Raw genomic sequence first — 15,758 nt, 5'->3', positions numbered from 1 at the left:
AGTGAATGAATGAATCAAGAAGAAAACTATAGTTTGCTGTACTCTGTTGTAATGAATCACAAAATTGAACTTGATCACATGTAGTTTTTAAAAATTCACCTCTGTTAAATACGTTCCATATACTAAAACCCATAATTTGTTTTTGGATTCTAAGGTTTGGTATCTCTACCTGGATATCAAAACAGTGATGTGTATTTTGGACATAATAAAATAATAAGGGAAAACTCTAATAGGTACTAGCTAATGAAGATAATTCCAATCAAAATAATTCATGCATAAAGCACAAAAATCTTTTCTGTTCTATAGAAAATTTCAATACACACATACAAAATTTCCAGCTAATATAGAAAAGAATCGGCAAATCCAGTTTACTTTATTTGAAAATGTTAGTATAACTACCTATGATGGCCCAATATTCCCTTATTTACATGAACAAATGCTACCTTTTCCTGATTTTGCTTCCACCTTTTTACATATTTCTCTTGACAATCAGTTATGGCTCCTTTCTAACAAAATCTAGAAATCTTTTCAAGTCTTTCTGACTTTTCTGCAGTGTTTTATAATACTGACCACTGTTTACTTCTGGACACTTCCCCCTATCTTTAATTCAGATACTATCTTTTCATTCTTCTCCTCAGACACTTTCTTCCATTTCTATTCTTACTCATCGCTCATGTCTCCAAGTCTTCACACTGACCAAGTGTCATCACCTGCTAGCTGTTTGTATTATAATACCCAATTCTTCATCTTCTTGGGGTGTAAGAGGTAGACTATGTTTCCCAGCCTTGCTTGCAGTTTGAGTGGTACTACTGACAGTGTCCTATCTGATGGAATGTGAGTGGAAATGATATGAACCATTTCCAGACTTTTTATACAAGGTCCCCTCTCTTTTTCTCAGATTATCTGCTGGATACCAACATCCAAAGTGTTAGTAAAGGTGTTGGTATCACTATGGAAATAAAATAGTGAGGTTAGTTGAGCTGTCACTGGCTGTGTCCCTCCATTAGGCACCTGCATCAATTGGGCCATGAGTAAAAAAGAATAAACATTTATTAGGTTAAATGATTGCAATTGGGGTGTATGCACATTAAGTATTTAGGAAGATTCATCCATTCTAACATCTTAACCTGTTTTCTGTAACCTACATTAACTGGCCTAAGTCAACATTGTTATTCTAGCCTACATTTAATATCATGCCAGCATATTTTTAATATCTAACATGATATAAAGCTGAAAACAGGATAAAACTGAACTCATCTCAATAAGTGGACACACATTTCTCTAATTTGTTTAGTCTTTCAAACCCAAAATCATATAGAGTGATATATTTACTCTTCATTTTCCAAAGAAAAACTGTGGATCTTGTTGTTGCTTAGGGAAAAAAAAAATCACATTTTCCCATTTCATCTTCAGTGCCACATCTCAATATATCATAATTATTTTATTAGCTCCACTTTATACATGAGGAAACTGGAGCACATGCATGCTAATTAAATGGCCCAAAGTCACATAAGCCATTAAGTAGAGGAACTAGGATTCGGACACAGTCTTGGCTCAGGGGTCTATGTGATCAGAACTATAAAGACCACATTTTTAATTGAGTTAAAAAGTATAAGATGAGAAAATCAATGTTGAGATTTAAAAAAAAGCAATGTAAGTGTTTAGTTGCTAAAATTAACTTTTAAAATGAGTACTTTAGGTCTTGGTAGATGTGAAAAATAATAAAAAATAGACCATTATAAAAATTAAATATTGCATTCTAATCATCAAAATCATAAATTTTAATAAAATATGCTTTTAAAGAAGTTCAGAGATCTTCAGGTTTCCCTGGTGTCTCAGACAGTAAAGAATCTGTGTGCAATGCAGGAGACCTGGGTTTAATTCCTGGGTCAGGAAGATCCCCTTGAAAAGGGAATGGCAAGTCACTCCAGTATTCTTGCTTGGAGAATCCCATGGACAGAGGAGCATGGTGGGCCTAAGTCCATAGGGTCACAAAGAGTTAGACATGACTGAGCAACTAACACACACATAGAGATATTTACTAAGTGTTTTACCATTCATTAAAATAATAAATGCTTTCTATCATAAATTGTTTAGATATTTATATTTCTTAGAATATACAACTAGTTTTTTTAAAAATAGAAAAATATATATTTCCTATGCCATGCTATATAATATATACATATGTATATTCTTTGCCTCCATACATCTTAGAACATCTACTTCCTAATATACAATTCCATGTGTCTGCCAATAATATCAAAGACAATAAGGTCAAATCTATAAGAATATTATTTTTGTGCACTGTCTAAATCAAAATATGATTCTGTCTTTTGTTGTTAACACATTCATCAACTTTTACAATTGCATTTTATGTCTGTTTTTCTCTTCTATTATAAAAATGAAATTAACCAAATCATATATTTATTTTTCAGAGACAAAAGGATCAAGAATGATTTATATTACGGTGTTTTGTTATCATAGAATATATGCCATTTATTCTTTTTTTTTTTGTATGCCATTTGTTCCTGAACAGAGAATTCTAGCTTACCTTCTTTTGTAGGACACAATGGAAAATGAATATAAACATTCCCTGTAGAGAATTGAAAATGGTGAAGAGATACGCCATGATGACTGTGCTTTCATTAATATACATGAGTCCAAAGGCCCAGGTCAATCCTAATAGGCAGAGAAGAGCTATTGCACCTATAACCCATGACCTGCAAAGAGAAGAGAAAATTAAGAGTTATCAAATAGTTTGTCTTTAGTTAACATAGTCATATTGTATCAACAATACTGACACTGAAAAAAATGTTACGGTAAGTTTATTGACAGGAAATGTAAGACAGGTGGTATAAGTACTTCAAGATTTTAATGAGAACTTACAAGTTTTCAAGCTTGAGGAGATATACATGAATGAAAATGTTATGAACACAGAAATTCATTTAAGCAAAGCAGATTTGTACTATTAAACTATTCACGTATTTGCAGCACATATGTGAATGATATGGAGATGTAGTTATGGTTAATGGCAAGGGGGAAAGTCTGTAAAGTTATGTTAGTCTCCACTGGTCTCATTGGTATGATAACATTTATTTGACTAGACTCTCCATTAGTGCTTCACCTGATACACTTTTACCCCATTTTTCCAAATTTCCTCTTTTTCCATAAAAATTTAATGTGTACTGATAAAAACAGAAGGAACCAATATATGGAACACATATAAATTTCTGTCTGATTCTGTAGTTATGTAGAACAAATGTGATATACAGTAGATGGAAAAAAAAATAGTTCCCCTCTAGATCACCATCTACTCTTTCAGCCTTTGGATTGCTGTCTTCTGGGTTATGTTGGACTAGACTTTGGAAATCAGGCAATTGGCAGCTTTGTTGAAAAGAAGCCCAAAGGCTCAGGACACCTTCATGTCTTTGAAGTGTCTGTAAACTCATGGGAGAAAATGAAGTTGAAAATGGGATGGAGAGGTATGAACAAAGTAGTCCAGAACGGAAGACAAATTCTCACTCTCACTCCATTCCCTTAGTTTCCTCCAAGCTGCCATTCACAATACTAGTAAATGGGTGACAAAAGTTCATATATTTGTGGTTATGTATTCACTATCAACATAAAATAAATCTTTCCAATAGATAGGAATCCAATAATTGAAAGTGTAATCTTCTCAACTTCTATGTACATATGATAGGACCAAAACAGTCTAGATTTCTATAGTCTTAGCCCATCTTTTCCTTTCCCAGTATACCTTCCTGAACATGGTAAACTAATATTTCTTTTCAGCAGACTACTATCCTCTACTTACATTGTCTAAGAAATGAATATTTACAGGGATTGAAACTTTGCAAAACAAAGGATGGAAAATTGCATATATTTACTATAATCTGAAGCTGGGTTTAATAAATTTTCAGAGAGAACTACATTTTAAGAAAGATATGTCCCAGAGTAGTTAAATATTATTAAAGTCTTATTAAAGTTAATCTCAAATATTTACCATTTTCCTTCTATAACCATCAGCCACTATATTTCAGATGGAAACATCCACTAAATTTAATGTGCTTAATTAAAAAATTAATAATCTTGAATAAAGAATCCCTAAAGGAAGTTTGCCATGCCACAAACATGTATGTGACATGTTTGTATATACAAATTAGAAAACATCTTAGAAGTTAATATCTTGTTTCAAAAGCAGATTCAGAAGTATGAGAACTTTCAAGATAAAGCTCTCAGTTTTTTACAGATATTGGAAAAAGGAAAAATGGGAAGAGTTGCCATTAAACCAAGACAAAATTGTTATTCAGCTTTAGAAATAAAATGATAGGATAAAATATTCAAGTCAGCTATCCACTAGAAAACACATAATGGGCTCAAGTGTTAATGATATAAAACAGTGATGAGCCCAAATTCTAAAGAAAAAAGAAGAGCATGAAGAAGTAAGTGAAATGGTACTGGAGAAAATGAAAACAAAGGACTCTTCACCAGAAGAACAAACTGAAAGTCTACAGCAAGATCACCGAAAGGTTGCCAATCTTGTTTATTGCTGCAGGACATAGAATTTTAAAATGTACAAAGGAGAAAAAGCCCAAATCTTAATATTTAGGTTTATTTTTATTAGATTAGTACAGACTTGTAGCTTTGTTTCAGAAGCTTAAAAGATATGATCAATAATCAAGATATGTGTCAAATTTGAAAGAGATTATTTGGCAATGCAAGATTTAATTTTTGAAGGAGGTATTTCCCCTTCTTTTGGATATTTAGCCTAAGAACTTCATTAGTATCATTTGTAACTTGGTAGTTTCATATCCAGAAAATCATTTGAAGAAATAACACTAAATCATGAAATAGTTTTAGATGAATGATGTCCGAACAAGCAACAGAAATGACGACATATGCAGCACAGAGGAGCACATCACAATGAAAGGAGAAAGCCAATAAAAGCAAAACAAGTCTGTACCACATGAAGTTGCTATTACTGTGGCACTAAGTTCAGGTGCTATCCAATTAAAAGAGGTGAAGCAGAATTTTCCTGGCAATACACCTGCAGCATATTTATTCTGCAGAGAAGTTGTATGCCTGATTATTTTCCTGCACAGTTTGCTCTTCTGCCTCAATGTGAATGACAGAAGTTCTAATGATTTTCCAGTACTGATCTGACAGCTGGTTCATGGGACCACACTGATAAATGGAATTTATCAGCCATTCAGGTCATTCTTACTTGATGAAGGGTCTGTTATCCTCATAGCTAAAGAATGCATAGACATAAAGACAAGAACACCAACATTAGCATTTTATGACAAAGAATTTCATATGAAAAATATTCTCCTGGTTCCCAAAGGCCTCTGTCGCCCACCTCCCTAGAAGGCATCATAATCTTCCCTTTATATCCAGAAGGTAAATCCTAAAATGACCATGAGAACCTAAATAACAAGGAACAAAATCAATTTTACAATACTGTAATATCCCTTAGGAGACTAAAAAATTCCATTTTTTTTTCATCATGTGCACATATTACTTGTGACTTGACAGAGACATTTATTTCTAAGAGAACACATTTCTCTAGAGAATGAGAAATCTTATGAGCAACCTGGAAAAGGCTTGGGGGCATACTTAAAATGATAGATTTCATGTCATCTAAAGGTCTCCTTATTCTATAATATTAGTAGGTGAGATTACTTAATTATGGACAGTACACTTCTGAGTAATTTTAACTTGCAGATGATTGACCTGAGTTAAATCAGAACATTATAGCCCATTGAAAATAATCAACAAGACTATTTTAAAATTATTTCTGATGGCTCACTGAGAAAAATTTTTGAACAATCTTATGTAGTAATAGGAGCAAACAGACAGCACCTGTCCATTATCACTTGTATGTACTATTTAGTATCATCCACACAAAATGAGATCCAAGCACCAAATTAGTAGAGATTAGTTAGGGGATATTTTGGATTTTTTTTTTTTTAAACATAGTTGCTTCTGAGTGAATTGTGACAGGACTGAAAAGAAACAGAAAGCTTGATCCTCTATTCTCTTACCTCTTGCCAGAGGCAATGGTTTCTGATATCATGCATACAAAGTAAAGCTCTTAGAAAGGCTCCAACTGTGATGCATTTTGAACAAAGCGAACCACAGATAAAAAAGTCTCACTCTCCAGGGTGATAAAAGAGTAAAGAACAGAGTGACAGCCTGGGATTTGAAGCCAGTTTGCCTGAGGTTTACATCCTAATTTAGTCACTTACTAGCTATTTGATATTAGGCAAAAATTATTAATAATTTACCTTAGGTTGTGTCAATTTTTACATCTATAAAATGGTGATAATTATAATGTAAGTTTCCTGTGATAATGAAATGATACATTATGTATCAAGTGCTCAGAATAGTACCCGACACATTGTTTGATAAATTCCCCGTAGTTACTATTAGACTATTTTCATTCTGAAAATACAGAATTTCTTACCACCCCAAAGAATATAATAGAAAATAATACATGTTGAACAGTTAAATTCATTTGATGATGCTTCAGGAGTAAATATTATGCTGTAAAATAGATGTGGTGAAAATAAGTTTGGAGATGGAGCAGGGAGTGACTAACTATGTCTAATATGGAGTTACTGGCCACATGGATTTATTTATAGTTAAATTTAAATTAATTAAAAGGAGATTAAGTTTAACATTCATTTCCTTTGGTCACAATAGTTACATTACAAATACTTAGAAATTTCAATAGCTACCATATTGAACACAGCAGTTCTAGAACATATTTCTGTCATCACAGAAAGTTCTATTGGACAGTGCTGAACTAGAAGAGTCAAAGAGAGTTTTTAGCCAGGAAATGAAATTCTAAAATATTTAAATAATGCCATGGATATGTAAAAAGATAAAGAGAAGAATTTCTAAGAATCAATCATATTTAACACTTGTAAATTGTGCCTAAAAAGAAAATCCTGTACTTATATTAATATTGAAAACTTACAGAAGATAATAGCATGATATTTATTCTACTATATGCATCCCCATGGTATCAATATTTTCCATCTATGATGCTAAATTTATGATTAGAATGACTCTATTTTAATTTATACAGTACAATATTAGGTAAAGAAAGTTACAGAGGTTAACATGTAGGGATACCTACAAAGGGCTATACAAAATTATATTAAGCTACCTAAATGTTTCAAAAACAATATACAGTTGATTCTCTTTGCTGTACAGCAGATGCTAACACAACATTGTAAAGCAACTATGGGTCACTAAAAATGTTATACATACACACACACACACACACACACACATATATATATACATATATAGAACTTAGACTATAATTGCTAGAGTGAGATGTCTGCCTTAATGAGAAATACCAAAAGAGAGAGATATCAGGGTGCTATTCTGTGATTTTTGTTGGCAACTCTGGGGATCAGCTGCTTGCTATACTCAGTAGCAAAGACTGCAATTCCAATTCCAATTTTACTTAGAGTTATCTACACACAAACTGCAGAAAAATTATACCACAGAAATTCTTGAACTGTTTAGAAAGTTCTAGGACCCACAACAGACTTCCCAAACTGGGGATCTGGCAAAGGGATGGAGAAGCCCTAGGGAATTTGACTATGGAGGCCAGTGGGATTTGATTGTAGAACTTACACAGGATCGGAGAAACAGACTCTTGGAGGGCACAAACAAAACCTTGTACACACAGGAGCCAGGAGAAAGGAGCAGTGTCCCCACAAGAGACTGAGTCAGATTTGCCTGTGAGTGCCAGGAGTCTCCAGTGGAGGCATGGGTTGACAGTTTGGCATTAAGCCGAACAACAGGGAGGGAACACAGCCTTACCCATTAACAGAAAACTAGATTAATGATTTACTGAGCAAATTCATCAGAGGGCAGACAAAATGAAAAACAGTCACAGAAAACTAACCAAACTGATCACAAGGACCACATTGCCTAATTCAATAAAACTTGAGCCATGTAGGGCTGTAGGGCCACCCAAGATGGACGGGTCATGGTGCAGAGTTCTGATAAAACGTGGTCCACTGGAGAAGGGAATTGGCAAACCACTTCAGTATTCTTGCCTTGAGAGCTCCATGAACAGTATCAAAAGGCAAAAAGATAGGGCACTGAAAGATGAACTCTTTCATGTCAGTAACACGTTACTGGAGATCAGAGAAATAACTCCAGAAAGAAGGAAGAAACAGAGCCAAAGTGGAAATAATGCCCAGTTGTGGATGGAACTGGTGATGGAAGTAAAAGTCCAATGCAGTAAAGAACAATATTACATAGGAACCCAGATTGTTAGGTCTATGAATCAAGATAAATTGGAAGTGGTCAAATAGGAGATGACAAGAGTGAACACTGACATTTTACGAATCAGTGAACTAAAATGGACTGGAATGGGCAAATTTAATTCAGATCATTATATCTTCTACTGTGGGCAAGAATCCCTTAGAAGAAATGAAGTAGCCCCCATAATCAACAAAAGAGTCTGAAATTCAGCAGTTGGGTGCAATCTCAAAAATGACAGAATGATCTCTGTTCGTTCCAAGGCAAAACAGTCAATGTAACAGTAATCCACGATGCCCCAACAACTAATGCAGAATAAGCTGAAGTTGAATGGTTCTATGAACTCCTAAAGAACTTCTAGAACTAACACCAAAAAAAAAAAAATGTCCTTTTCATCATAGGGGACTAGAATGCAAAAGTAGGAAAACAAGAGATACCTGGAGTAACAGGCAAGTTTGCAGTTGGGGTACAAAATGAAGCAGGGCAAAGGCTAACAGAGTTTTGCTAAGAGAATGCACTGATCATAGCTAACACCCTCTTCCAACAACACAAGAGATGACTCCACACATGGACATCACCAGATGGTCAATACTGAAATCAGATTGATTATATCCTTTGCAGCCAAAGATAGAGAGGCTCTATACAGTCAGTAAAAACAAGACTGGGAGCTGACTGTGGCTCAGATTATGAACTCCTTATTGCCTAATTCAGACTTAAATTGAAGAAAGTAGAGAAAACCACTAGACCATTTAGGCATGACCTAAATCAAATCCCTTATGATTATACAGTGGAAGTGACAAATAGATTCAAGGGATTAGATCTGATAGACAGAGGGCCTGAAGAACTACAGAAAGAGGTTCCTGACACTGTACAGGTGGTGGTATCAAGACCATTCCCAAGAAAAAGAAATTCAAAAAGGTAAAATGGTTGTCTGAGGAGACCTAACAAATAGCTGAGAAAAGAAGAAAAGCCAAAGCAAAGGAGGAAAGGAAAGATATACCCATTTGAATGCAGAGAACTCTTCAAGAAAGTTAGAGATACCAAATGAACATTTCATGCAAAGATGGGCACAATAAAGGATAAAAATGGTATGGACCTAACAGAAGCAGAAGATATTAAGAAACAGTGGCAAGAATACACAGAACTGCACAAAAAAAGATCTTCCTGACCCAGATAACCACGATGGTGTTATCACTCACCTACAGCCAGACACCCTAGAGTCCGAAGTCAAGTGGGCCTTAGGAAGCATCACTATGAGCAAAGCTAGTGGAGGTGATGGAATTCCAGTTGAGCTATTTCAAGTCTTAAAAGATGATGCTGTTAAAGTGCTGCACTCAATATGTCAGCAAATTTGGAAAACTCAGCAGTGGCCACAGGACTGAAAAAGGTCAGGTTTCATTCCAATACCAAAGAAAGGCAAAGGTAAAAGAATGTTCAAACGACCACACAACTGCTCTCATCTCCCATGACAGCAAAGTAATGCTGAAAATTCTCAGTGAGGCTTCAACAGTATATGAACCGAGAACTATCAGATGTTCAAGTTGGATTTAGAAAAGGCAGAAGAACCAGAGATCAAAATGCCAACATCCATTGTATCACAGAAAAAGCCAGAGAGTTCCAGAAAGATTTACTTCTGCTTTATTGTCTATGCCAAAGTCTTTTACTGTGTGGATTGCAACAAATACTGGAAAATTCTTAAAGAGATGAGAATACCAGACCTCCTTACCTGCCTTCTGAGAAATTTGTATGCAGATCAAGAAGCAACAGAACCCAGATGTGGAACAACAGAACAGTTCCAAAATGGGAAAGGAGTACGTCAAGGCTATATATTGTCACTCTGCTTATTTAACTTATATGTAGAGGACATCATGAGAAATGCTGAGCTGGATGAAGCATAAGCTGGAATCAAGATTGCCGGGAGAAGTATCAATAACCTTAGATATGGCGATAACACCACCCTTATGGCAGAAACCGAAGATGAACCTCATTAAGAGCCTCTTGATGAAAGTGAAAGAGGAGAGTGAAAAAGCTGGCTTAAAATTCAACATTCAAAAAAATGAGGATCATAGCATTGGTCCCATCACTTAATGGCAAATAGACGGGGAAAGTAGGGAAACAGTGAGAGACTTTATTTTCTTGGGCTCCAAAGTCACTGCAGATGGTGACTGCAGCCATGAAATTAAAAGATGTTTGCTCCTTGGAAGAAAAGTTACGACAACTGTAGACAGCATATTAAAAGCAGAGACATTACTTTGCCAAGAAAGGCCCATCAATTTAAAACTATGTTTTTCCAGAAGTCATGTATGGATGTGAGAGTTGGACTATAAAGAAAGCTGAGCACCAAATAATTTATGCTTTTGAACTGTGGTGTTGGAGAAGATGCTTGAGAGTCTCTTGGACAGCAAGGAAATCAAACCAGTGAATTCTAAGGGAAATCGGTCCTGAATATTCATTGGAAGGACTGATGCTAAAGCTGAAACTCCAATACTCTGGCCACCTGATGTGAAGAACTGACTCCTTGGAAAAGACCCTGATGCTGGTAAAGATTGAAGGTAGAAGGGGACGACAGAGGATGAGATGGTTGGATGGCATCACTGACTCAATGGACATGAGTTTGAGCAAGCTCCAGGAGCTGGTGATGGACAGGTAAGCCTGGAGTGATCCAGTCCTTGGTTTTGCAGAGTCGGACAGGACTGAGTGACTGAACTGAACTGATGGCAATGTGTTTAATTCACGAGAATATGAACATAGGTGAACTGTGACATTTCTGGGTCTTGGCAATTAAAAGATTGGAACTGGGCTTCCCTGGACCTTTTTATCCTTCTCTTTTCCTAGGAGACATTGACAGTACAGCCTCAGATCTAAAAGGAAGTCTGTTTATTGATGGGGAGCCACCTTTTAGATTTAGATCACCTATTTCTATACTCTAATGTAAATTTAAGCTACTGTAATTTAGAGTAATTTTTATCGTGGCTTAGCCTTTGCAATAATTACTAAAGCAGGTTTTAGCTATAAGAATCCCTAGTTCACATGCAATATCGGAGAAGGCAATGGCACCCCACTCCAGTACTCTTGCCTGGAGAATCCCAGGGACAGGGAAGCCTGGTGGGCTGCAGTCCATGGGGTCGCACAGAGTCAGACACGACTGAAGTGACTTACCAGCAGCGGCAGCAATTCACATGCAATATAGAAATTCATGCTAATGACAAAGAACTATTCATTAATTTTACCTCCAGAATGACATGAATAATATACAATAGTTTAAAATCTAAATATCACTAAACTTTATCTATAATCTGTCAGTTATTTTCCATCATGTTGTCAGATATTCTACTGGCTTAAAGAATCTAGTTTCAGAATGTCTTTCCATCAAATCTAAATTAAATTGATGATAATATTGCCACATGTTATGGTGACAAAGATATATGCTATTGATTCACTTTTTATTAAAAAAAATCTACACAGCTAGCTTCTAAAGTTGAATAATTTTCATTCTGATTCACCAATGAAAGTCCACTGATTCAAAAATTCATCCCAGGTTGTAAGACTGAAACAATTTTACTGTAATTATTTTAAGGTTTTATGAAAATATGGACACAAGGGCTTAAGATGTTCTTGGTGATGTTAATAGGAACTTACAAGTTATCTTAGAATTTACAAATTGTGACATGGAAAATGAAATAAAACATATTGTATAGTTTTCAAGGTACAAATAAGAAAAAAATATACATTTTTCTTAGTAAGTACATTTTCCTTTTATCAGACATTTATCATTTTATCCTTACATCTAAAATTCAAAATTTTAAATATTAAGGTCATAATATTATCTTTAAGAGTGATCCTTAGAATAAAGTTCAGAATTTTTAGGGGCCTCTATGGTAGAGAATTTTTAGGGGTGCTAGTGGTAAAGAAAAGTGAGAAGTGAAGTCGCTTAGTCGTGTCTGACTCTTTGCGGCCCCATGGACTGTAGCCTACCAGGCTCCTCTGTCCATAGGATTTTCCAGGCAACAATACTGAAGAGGGTTGCCATTTCCTTCTCCAGGAGATCTTCCCAATCCAGGGACTGAACCTGGGTGTCCCGCATTGTAGGCAGATTCTTTACCGTCTGAGCCACCAGGGAAGTTGCTCTTGCTAATGTAGGAGACATAAGACACATGGGTTCAATCCCAGGGTCAGGAAGATCCCCTGGATAAGGACATGGCAACCCACTCCAATATTCTTGCCTGGATTAATAAATATTAAATAAATGACTAATAAAACTTTAATTATATTATCTCCCCAACTTAATGCTATACAAATTCTTATAACTCAGTACAATATGGTCAAAGAGCTAACTTATATACAAAAGACATTAGGAGCATCAATTATGAGAATGAAAAATGAATTAGTATATTGGACACAAACAGCAAAAAATTTATCACACTTTAGTATCTCCATCTATCAGATTTATAAAATGAACTAGTAGGTTTATAAAAATGAATTTATGAAAATTTATAAAAATGAATTGGTAGTTTCCATGAAAATAAGATGCTTCCCCCTAGTGGCTTAGACAGTAAAGAATCCTCCTGCAATGCAGGAGACATGGGTTCAATCCCTGGGTCTGGAAGATTTCCTGGAGAAGGAAATGGCAACCTACTCCAGTATTCTTGTCTGGGCAATCTCACGGACAGAGCAGCCTGGCAGGCTACAGTTCATGGGGTTGTAAAGAGTTGGACATGACTGAGCAACTAATCACAAATATACATGTGCAATTAAGATATAAAATTTTGGAATCACATTGGAAGCAAATAAGATCATTGTATGATTATCAGTATTAATCATGAAAGATAGTGTATCTTAGTAACTGAAAGCACTGATTTGTGAATCATCCTGCCTGCACTTAGATGGGCATTTTACAACATTGGGCACATTATTCATCTACTCTCACCCTCACAAGCTTCATCTTTGAAATGTGTATAAATATAGATCTTTGTTCATAGGGCTGTTGTGTGTATTAAATAAAAGTTCCAAAAAGCTCCTTTTACTTAAAATGCAAAAAATTACTCAACAACGTATAACTTTAATATACAAAAGTACCATACACATATTTGTTATTACATTTGCTGTTGTGTACTGACCTTCTGACCTCAAAAAAAGAGCTACAGGGAAAAAAGTGTTTTTCTTTTAAGTGTTTTGGAAATTCATATATTAACTAGACATCCAAAGAGCAAGGGAGAATCACTGCCTTTTTCTGAAATCAATATTTAGATTGAGAAAGCTTCAGTCTATTTGATGTTTTATTCTGGATTTCTTTAGGCTTAGTATATGCTATGAAATTCTACATTTTCATTTGAACTGGGGTATATATCCAGATTCCTAATGAACATTAAAATAGAAACCAATAGTTCTTTGTATTACATGAGAAATACAAATTTAATTGATAAATATATTGTATCTTCAGTGTCAAAAAGTACACTAATAACCGCAATATTTCACTAAACGTAACCCTTTGATCATCAAGTAAGACATAAACAACATAAAATTATATGTGAAATGTTCATGAAAATTCATTAAGATATCTGTTATAAAATTGAATTTCATAGTTTCTTGTGATTTTTTGAAAACTTGAAACTCTGAATAGGATAAAGTAAATGACTATATAAAAAGAAGTTTGCATTTCTTACTAATGATTTTTGTCTTATAATCTATGAAAACTGTGGTTCTAGTATGTGATAGAAATATCTCAAGATCTTAAAATAATGGCAACAAATTGACATCTTTTATATTTTAAAACTTACAGATAGAATCATGTTTCCTGGCTTATTATTTAAGGACCAATGTTTTTCAAGCTGATAAGCTTGATCATTAGAATGCAAGGACAGGAAGTACTTTAAAGGTACTTTAAAGGTATAACATACTTTCAAGGTTTCTTTTTTCAATTTAGAAGATATAAAAACTTTTAAGTTAAGTAAAATGAGAGAAAAATTGATAGCTTTTAGATATTCTTGCCAAATGTGTTTTGACACATTGAATTGTTATATCTTTCTCATACCATATGTTATCATCACCTCTCATTTCAACAACTTGCAACAGAAGCATTCATCATATCCTATCTGTGAATAAACACCTTATTATAAACTACTTGTATGAACAACTAAAACATAAAAAAGTACAACTGTGTATTTTAAACATGTTGGTATTTACTAAAGATTCTAATAAATGGAACCAAGGCAGACCTTGAAACACAATAGGATACAGACAAGTCTCATTTAATGTTGGTCAAGTGATGTAACTTTCATTAGGCCTAGTTTACTCACTTTAACAATGAATGAGATAATCTTGCATGCATGCATGCTCAGTCACTTCAGTTGTGTCAGACTCTCTGTGACCCCATAGATTTTAGCCCTCCAGGCTCCTCTGTCCATGGAATTCTCCAGTCAAGAATACTGGAGTGTCTTACTGTGATCTTTTTAGAATTGAATGCAACCAAGGAAAGAATAGTCTATGCCTCAACTAGTTTCTTGAATAGTGAGTAGACCTAGGTAATGACCCACAATCTCTACTTCTAGTCTGCTTCTAACACAGAAGCTCTGTGAGATGTTGTAGCCCCTAAATATATTTATAACTAGAAATCTGAATATAATCTTAAAATTATGTCAACAAGAAAACATTGAGAAATGGTATAGAAAATTTAAGCAAATATACACATAAATCAAACTTTAAAGACATACAAACTCCAAATACCAAAATAACAGTTCTTAAATCAGTCACACATTAGGCCAAAGGGCAACATTAATAAAATACTAAGAATTAATATCAAACCAACTGCATTCTCTGATGCAGTGACATTAAATCTTGAAATAAATAACTTATAAAATATGCATAGATATACATGAACAATTATCCATATGCTGCTACATCTCCAAAGAAACCTCAAGACCCTAATATTTTACAAATAAGTTCTATTTAATATTAAAACAACAAATAATCCTTTTTTCATATAGGTCAGGCCTAAGTGAAAAAGAAGAAAAGCTTTATGAGACTACTATAACTTACTAGGTAGGTAAAATTTAAGAGAATAAAAGAATAAATTAGAATATTTTATTTAAAATCTTACTTGAAAATCCTAAATAAGCTATTAGATAGCAAAATCTAATGGTGCATAAACATCATGATTAATTATTGCATAATGGTGAAGAAGAACTTTAAAAACTGATTCTGAAATTTACATTGAAGAAAAATAAAAGTCTAAGAGAAGATAAAGCAATTTTGAAAGATGATCAAAATGGGAGGACTCATGCTACCAGATACTAAGCAAGGTTGGTAATAATGAAGTAATGGTAGAGAAATGAAGTTTATGTCCATGGAATAGAAGAGAGCACACAGAGATTTGGTTTGGGACAGTGTAGCAGCAAAAATCTTGAGGAAAAGGATGGATTATTTTGCGAACAATGTTGGAAATTTGGCTGATCATATTAGGAATACAACAT

General features: G+C 34.5%; 1 protein-coding gene across 23 annotated transcripts in view; it reads right to left on the bottom strand.

The window, feature by feature from the left end:
* ADGRL3 (adhesion G protein-coupled receptor L3) overlaps nucleotides 1-15,758 on the bottom strand; it is a 945,175-nt gene that overhangs the window by 59,832 nt on the left and 869,585 nt on the right. For 15 of the 23 annotated variants that reach the window (XM_027544604.1, XM_027544589.1, XM_027544593.1 and 12 more), the window contains 2 exons: nucleotides 5,225-5,251; nucleotides 2,552-2,720 (listed from right to left, as the gene is read on the bottom strand). In XM_027544604.1, the coding sequence (XP_027400405.1) occupies nucleotides 2,552-2,720; nucleotides 5,225-5,251 (196 nt within the window). The remainder of the gene's footprint in view (nucleotides 1-2,551; nucleotides 2,721-5,224; nucleotides 5,252-15,758) is intronic. The other 8 variants (XM_027544605.1, XM_027544594.1, XM_027544596.1 and 5 more) reach the window with 1 other exon arrangement.

The sequence above is a fragment of the Bos indicus x Bos taurus genome, chromosome 6 (genome assembly GCF_003369695.1).
Source record: "Bos indicus x Bos taurus breed Angus x Brahman F1 hybrid chromosome 6, Bos_hybrid_MaternalHap_v2.0, whole genome shotgun sequence".
Classification (NCBI taxonomy): Eukaryota; Metazoa; Chordata; class Mammalia; order Artiodactyla; family Bovidae; genus Bos; species Bos indicus x Bos taurus.
The sequence above is the reverse complement of the archived record's forward strand: the minus strand, read 5'-3'. Positions and strand labels throughout refer to the sequence as shown.